A 7,718-nucleotide genomic window follows, 5' to 3' on the forward strand; every position below is an offset into this window, starting at 1 on the left:
TTCAGATTTTTTCTTTTGGAATCTGATTTTATTTTTATTTCATGTATCAGCTGTTTGAGTGAGTGCTGGTCTGTGCAGTCACTGTACAAAGCAAGAAGCTACTGGAGTTTTTCAATTACTTTGTCTTTCTGGATAAAATTGCTCTGTGTGGCATCGATATTCATTCATGTTTCTACTTGGAGGCCTTGCTGACAGGGTTTCAGAATGATGGGGGGGTTCTGATGAACATCTCTGGTGCTAGCTCATCAGGGAAGTGCACAGACTTGAACTGTGACAGGAGAGTTGGAGGGGAAGGAAGGGGAGGGGAGTTTGTTTGCTTATATGAACGGGAGTGGACAAACTGGGTTGAGTTTGGTGAACAAGTCCCAGTTCTGATGTGTTCTGTTTTTTCTTTTAGTGCCACAATGGCAACCGCACCTTACAACTACTCGTACATCTTTAAGTACATCATTATTGGTAAGTAGCCCTGGGCAGGTGCTGGCGTGCCTGGCTGTGTGTGTGTGACAGGGTGGCCACAAACCCTGCTGCTGGGCTGTGGTGTGTGCCCCTCCCTGTGCAGCAGGGCTTCCTCCAGCAGGCCCTGCTGCTCTGTCCCTCACGAGTGCCACGCTCGTGTGGGGCAGGTCCCTGCCTGGGGCACAGAGTGAGCTGTGACTGCTGCCAGGGGAAGGACCAGGGCCTGCACTGAGCTGCTGTTAAAAATACTGTTCTGTCATAGGTACTGTGCTGTTCTTGAGCATCTTCACTGTTCTGATACTTGGCCTCTGCATAGCAGTGGAAAAAAGGCATTCTAAAAATGTGACAGTGGTCCCTGTCTCCCAAAATTAAGCTTATATTTAGAAAAATTCCTAAGTCCATTGGAAATGGGAAAAACTTTAATGGGAGTTGAAAAAACTGGGAGGGTGTGTTGGTTTGGGTTTCTTGTAGCACTTTGCATCTTTAGTCTCAAAGGTTTTAGGAGCTGTGTTGAAGACACAAGTGCTAATTGGAATCCATTGCTTCAGACAGGCCTGTAAACCTCTGCCAGGCTATGGGGTTGTGTTAAAGGTTCCTTTTGGCTGCAGCTTCCTTGGCTGTTTAGTCAGGGACCTGATTGCATTTATTACTACCCTGGAAGAACTGGTCTTGCTGTTAATTAATTCCTAATGACCCTTGTGCAGGTGTAAGTGATCTGCAGTCTTGCTGTAATGTTTTGAAGTCAGGCTGCTGTGACAGCCTCAGCCTGTGGAGCACTTGGTTCTTAACAGATCTTGCTTTTTCTTGCTGTTGGCATTGTGTAAGTGGATCAGTGGAAGTGAAGCAACTTCTTGGTGTGTTCTGGTTGGTTGTGTTTTTGATGTTCTTACCAGTGATTGCAAGTAAGACAGGAGCAGAACAATCACACAAGGTGTATTTTACCTTCCATCTGCTTCCCATACAGCTGTGTTTCACAAGGTTAAAATCAGTAATACAGATAACACTTCTCTGAGTGTTCCACTCCACCCTTGCTTGCACCCCTGTACCTGTTACCCAGGCTGTAGTGCCAAAGCTGGGAAGTGCCAGGAGTGCAAAGGGCACAGCAGGCTGCTCACTGGAGCCACTGACCTGCCTTGTGGGGGGTGAGGGAAACGTGCTGCTTGCAACAGTGATGTGGTGTCAGCTTAACTGTTCTTTCTGTAACAGGGGACATGGGTGTAGGAAAGTCCTGTTTGCTTCACCAGTTTACAGAAAAGAAGTGTGAGTATTTCAGTTCACAGTATTTATTCTGCCTGGTGTGCTTTCATCCCTTTCCTGCCCTTTTGCTCCTATCATGCATGAGCTTGGTGTGGTATCTGTTCTAATCTCTGTGGGTTTGAATGGCATTTGGTCAGAGTTTTATTTTGACTTCTCCAGATACAGGGGCACAATGTTGATGTAGTACTGGCAAAAACTGCTGCTTCAGTCCTACCTGGGATGAGTGGGAAGAGTGTGTGTGTCCTTTCAGCTTTTCCAGCTTTGTTCTGATACAGAACAGTGCCATTTCTTGTCCGAAATCTGCATGTTTTCAATAGTGGTGTAGCTTGAACACAAGCAATTATAGTTTTTTTAGTACTGTTACAGAACAAAGTGACATTTGTCTGAAATCTGCATGTTTTCAATAGTGGTGTAGCTTGAACACAAGCAATTATAGTTTTTTTAGTACTGTTAATAACTTCAAAAAGAAAAAGGAATTTTTTTGATTGTTTGCAGACAAGTAGTGCTGTCATTTTCTAGCTGCTGTGACTGATGAGACTTTGGCTGCCCTGTGTGGTGGTGTTTGAGGCTCACTGATAGTGGTGTAGCTTGAACACAAGCAATTATAGTTTTTTTTAGTGCTGTTAATAACTTCAAAAAAGGATTTTTTTTGATTGTTTGCAGACAAGTAGTGCTGTCATTTTCTAGCTGCTGTGACTGATGAGACTTTGGCTGCCCTGTGTGGTGGTGGTTGAGGCTCACTGCAGTCTCTCCCAACTGTTTTCTCATGTGTGCTCTCATGACTGACCATGAACCAGCTTTAATTCTGCTCACAAACTGGAGCCTCTCTGTGCAGCTCCTGCACGGGGGCTGAGCCTGTTGGTGTTGGGCAGGGTGGAGTCAGCCTTTACCACGGGCTGCTCGAGGTGTGGCAATAAATGGGCAGGAGCCACAGTGTAAATTATCCGTTTTCTAGTGAAAATAGGCTTTTCACTGTTGCTTTTAATTAAAATCCACTTTCAGCAAATTGTTTAAATTCTATGTTGCCTACCTATAATTTTTGATTAGGGTGAGTCTTGTTGTTAGTCTGCAAGTGCTCAGCTGACCATACTCACACGCCAGACACCTCTGCTGCAAGGTTGTCACTAGCTGTAGGTGGCTTGGATAGGTGCTCAGCTTGGATTTTCTTCATCTTTCTTAATGATGAGCTTAAGATGAGTTTATTGTAACTAGAAGGACACCTTTTTGGTTTTGATTTGCTGTCATGATAGTTGCTTCTGAACCCATTTTTCTTCCTCTAGACAGTCCTGCAATTACCCTTCTGAAAAAACTGGGTATTTGCTTCTGAAGCTGTGTTTTACAGGCTTTTAACTGTATCTTGGTAATACCCTAAAAATTATCTTTTCCTGCTGTGCTAAACTAGTTAACCATTTCTGTAAGGACAGGCTGAGAATCAGCTGCCTTGATACCTTCTGAGAGAGATATAAATGGCCAACCAGCAGCAGACAAGGCAAGGAATTTTATAACTGTTTTAAAAACAAACATTGGTTCAGGAAATAACTTCATTTCAGTTTTATTTAAGTGGTACCATTTGGGTACTGTAGCTGTAAAAATGCTTTCTTAGAGACTAAAAATCCAGTAAAGATAACTGCAAGCTGGTGGTAGGATGATCTTTGTAGGAGGGAGACCTTGTACTAGAAAGATCTAATCTTTGCTCTTATTTTTCATGACAGTTATGGCAGACTGTCCCCACACAATTGGTGTTGAATTTGGCACAAGAATAATTGAAGTTAGTGGCCAAAAAATTAAACTACAGATTTGGGATACAGCAGGCCAGGAGAGATTCAGGGCTGTCACACGAAGCTACTACAGAGGAGCAGCAGGAGCTCTCATGGTCTACGACATCACCAGGTAAGGTGCTGCCCGCGGGTGCCTCTCGAGCGGTGCTCTGCCTGTGCCTGGTGAGCTCTGTGGGGACCACGGCCTTGCACATATGTCCCTGGACAGATTTAAAGGACTCTGTCTCTGTCTGGATTTGTGTCCTGTTGTGTGAAGCTTACCGTGCAGCTTTATCCAAATGCTTTAAGTATTTAAAGAGCTGGGAATGAAAGGCGGGGCGTTAGGTGAGCTGCCCCGCGGAATGTCAGCGCTGACGGGCACGAGGCTGTTGCTGTCTCAGGCCTCTGCTGCCTGTGGTGAAGCTGTTTAAAGAACTGGCTTTCTCCTTAAAATCTGCTTGTCAGTACATGGGTTTTTTTCTCTCCTGGAAGGCAGTGGATACTGCTGCTTACCTGGCAGGAGTGTTCCTGGAGCAGGCGCAGGTCTGTTGCAGTGAGCTCTGTAAACATGCCTGCCAGCCTGTGTGGGGATGAGAGCATTGCAGAACTGACCTCTGGGCCTCTCCATGGGCTCATCCTCCAACAAAAGCAGCCTGCGTGGAAGCTGTCCTGTCTCCCTTCTGCAGCTGAAAATGAAAGGTGCTGCTAAAAGAAGCAGCAGAAGTGCACTTTGAAATACTTCTGCTTCTGCATCTCCCATCTTCATCTGGGGCTGCTCTTGATAGTCTTCAAGAACCTTGTTTTTTTCCTGCACATATAGGTGTATTTCCTGTTTGCTTAAACCTTGAGTTTAACAGTTCTAGGCACTGTTTGTTCATGAAGTGCTGTTTTACTGTACCATGTCCTGTAAGAGTATTTGACAGGAAATTCTTTCATGTCTCTATACAAAATAACACGAGCGTTGTCTTTGTGAAGGTGGCAGAACTGCCACATCCTGGGAACACCAGTTGCTGTGTCTGCCTGCCTGGGGTGGTCTCAGTTGCTCTGAGGTGATAAAGTCAAAATCTTTCAAAGAAAATGTTGCAGCTTTGTCTGTCTGGAGGCTGGGGAGAAGAACAGGGCTGACTGGTGTCGGTGGGTTTAATGGGGGCTGACTGTGCTCTTGGCACTTCAGTATTTTAAGAACTCCTGCAGCTGAAACTGTTCCTGCTTGCCTCTTTGCAGAAGAAGTACATATAATCACCTAAGCAGCTGGCTGACAGATGCGAGGAACCTCACCAATCCTAATACTGTAAGTTGGACTTCATTTGGCTTGAAAGCAAGATTGCTGATCTCTGAGCAAGAGGTGGAAAGCTCAGGCCAAAGCCTCTGCAGTGGTAGCAGTGTTCTCCTAAACTGTTCTCACCTCCTTAGCTCTGGGCTATCCTTGTCTCCATTTTGCAGTATCTTGGTGACTCTCCCTTCCTGCAGCTGGAGCAGAAGCATGGGCTCCTGGGCAGGAAAAGCAGTGGTGTCTTCTGGAAGTCTTCTCATGCCACCCACCACTCGGGCTTATTTGCAGCAGTTGGAGACAAATTTGTGATTAACCCTGGACAAACCTTAACTTTTATTACTCTTTCTTGCTGTGTGGTAGTAATGAGGTGAATGCTCTCTCATCTGAGATCAGAATATAGGCTGGGTCCTCAGCAAAAGCTGAGCAGGTCTTCCAGTGGGCTGGGGGAGGAGGTGGTTCTGTGTCTCTTTGACCATACCACAAAACCGTTGTCCTGCAGTCTGCTCAGTGCCCCTAAAATACTTGAGCAGCAAGCTCAGGGGAGGACTCTGCTGTGATGGAAGAAGACTTTCAAAGATTCTGGCTGTATTAGCTGGTGATTAAACAAACAAGTGGTTCAGAGTACAACTCTGCATAAAGAGCAGGACTGCTGCTTTTTGGGAGCTCACCTCCTGAGAACAGCATTGGACAAGGACAGCTGGAGATGCTGTTCCTGCCCTTGTGTTCTGAAGATCTGTGGCTTTTGTGGTTAAACTTCTCTGCATATTTCCTTTTGGGTTTTTGTCTTCTTAGGGAGGGATAATAGTGAAAAAGCTGATAGCATTTTCCCAGACTAATTTTCTCTCTTCTGAACTAGGTGATAATCCTCATAGGAAATAAAGCAGATCTGGAAGCACAGAGGGATGTTACATATGAAGAAGCCAAACAATTTGCTGAAGAAAATGGTGTGTTTTTTCTTTTGAGCTGTTATGTTTCCTACAAGATAGCAATGTTAAAGTGAATCCTCAGCATTGATAGCTGCAAGCTTACACTTCCCAAGTGATGTAATTACATGTACCAACTTCTGCTGTGCCTCTGATAGTCTGGCTTAACTCTAACTGTGCTGAGTTCTAGCAACCAGCTTGTGTGTCAGTGGCTTAACTTGGTCACACAGTGCCATTTAGTACTGCTGGTGTCTTGTGTGTACTCTGAAGGTTGTGGTGTGACTGACTTAGGGTTGTTTGAAGTATGTCATGCACTGACTCTCAAACCTCTGTTTCTGAACAGGTTTATTGTTCCTTGAAGCAAGTGCAAAAACGTAAGTTGCTTTTGTCTAGAGTAATGATTCAGATGTGATCTGTTTGAGAGGAGTCTGTTGGTTGTGACTAGGTACAGCTGTGGAGTTCAGGTGCAGTAGGGTTTTATGGGGTGGGGGGCCAACTCCAAACACTCTTGAGCTCTCTTGGAGTGTATGTTAGTGATGGCACTTTCAATCATGTCAGCTTTGACTTGAAGGTAATGTGGAATTTGGACCTCCTGCAATGTTCCAGGGAGATATCTGTTAAATTCAAATGAACTGATTTGGTTTAAAGACATTATTTGAGAGTAGTACATGTGGGTAAGAGTGGTCCTGAATTCCCTTGTGCATTTCAAGCTGTAAGCAAGTTCTGTAGTGAAGAGCCAGAGCCAGTCCCTTTGGTCACTCGAGGAGTTGAACTTGTGGCTGTCAGAACATGAGGGATCAGACCTCCAGTGCCACCAGTAAATGTGGTTCCAATTGGCACCTGTTGTAATGGAACCTGGTAACAAGCAGCTTTTGATGAGCAGTGTCTCAGGCCTCTGTCAGAGCCGCTCTGTGCAGGTGGCTCCACACCTTGGCTTAGTTTTGCTCCTCGGTGTGTTGGCACCTATTTCTCACTCCTGGCTAGTCCTGGTAGGTTTGGTGGCTGGGAGCAAATTCCCTGTCAGGGGCTGTCCCAGGGACAGGTTGTCAGACCTGGTCAATCTCTGCTGCTGGGCCGGTGAGGTTTTCCTGCACGTTGGCACTCGGGGTAGTAACCGCTCCTGCTGGGTGCCCTGTCCGGTGCCAGCGCGTGTCTGGCCAGCTGCCTCCACCTCTGCCTTGCTTCGAGGTGCAGCCCAGTAACTGCCGCCTCTCTCTTCGCAGTGGAGAGAACGTTGAGGACGCGTTCCTGGAGGCTGCCAAGAAAATCTACCAGAACATCCAGGACGGCAGCCTGGATCTGAACGCCGCCGAGTCGGGCGTACAGCACAAACCGTCGGCGCCGCAGGGGGGGCGGCTAACCAGCGAACCCCAGCCCCAGAGAGAAGGCTGTGGCTGCTAGTGACCCCCGTCCTGGCTCCCTGACCTCCCACCTCTGTCTGCGGGAAGCGGGGCTTTCGGCCGCTCCCCTGTCTTCTGTACATCTTACTGGGTTTAATTAAAACTCTGAGACAAGTTTAACACAGTACTAAACTGCTAAACAACTTTAGATGTAATCAGGTTATCAAAGGCAAGTAGAGTAATAAAACCTCTCCTGCATGGTAAATCTAGAAGTTTTTTTTTTTTTTTCCTTGATTGTCCTTGTGATAGTGTCACCGATACATAATTTAAACTGAGCACTGATGCTGGACTCATGATTTTACACTTTTGCAGGGCTTTGTCTTGTACGGTTTAATTTTATGGTTCTTTGGCCTTTCTTCCCCACTTCTTAACTGTTTAGAGCTGTCCGTAGTACAGGATAAGGTTTTGCTGTGAAATGAATTCCGAGGGTAGCGAGGGGCTCTGTAACAATGTGCTTTTGGTGGAAGAATTCCCTGTGGTGTGTCTGGGGGTCGGGGTGGGCTGGCGCGGGAGCGTACAGCTCGCCCAGGGAAGCGATCCACTCACCCTTGTGCTCATAGCTTTATGTCCTTTTTTTGCCACTTTTATCCTTTACATTTGTTAACGGAACATAAATATGTATAAAATCTGAAGGAACTGAGCTAACAGTTAA

The 7,718-nt window shown here is 46.1% G+C and overlaps 1 protein-coding gene across 1 annotated transcript; it reads left to right on the top strand.

Moving 5' to 3' along the window:
• Positions 1-401: 401 nt before the first annotated feature.
• On the top strand, positions 402-7,718 carry RAB14 (RAB14, member RAS oncogene family). Its single transcript, XM_008945557.1, has 7 exons — positions 402-456; positions 1,663-1,716; positions 3,426-3,603; positions 4,695-4,761; positions 5,600-5,687; positions 6,010-6,040; positions 6,890-7,718. The coding sequence occupies exons 1-7, from the start codon at positions 405-407 to the stop codon at positions 7,065-7,067; spliced, it is 648 nt and encodes a 215-aa protein (XP_008943805.1). The 5' UTR covers positions 402-404; the 3' UTR covers positions 7,068-7,718.

The sequence above is a fragment of the Merops nubicus genome, unplaced genomic scaffold, assembly GCF_000691845.1.
Source record: "Merops nubicus isolate BGI_N331 unplaced genomic scaffold, ASM69184v1 scaffold9368, whole genome shotgun sequence".
Classification (NCBI taxonomy): domain Eukaryota; kingdom Metazoa; phylum Chordata; class Aves; order Coraciiformes; family Meropidae; genus Merops; species Merops nubicus.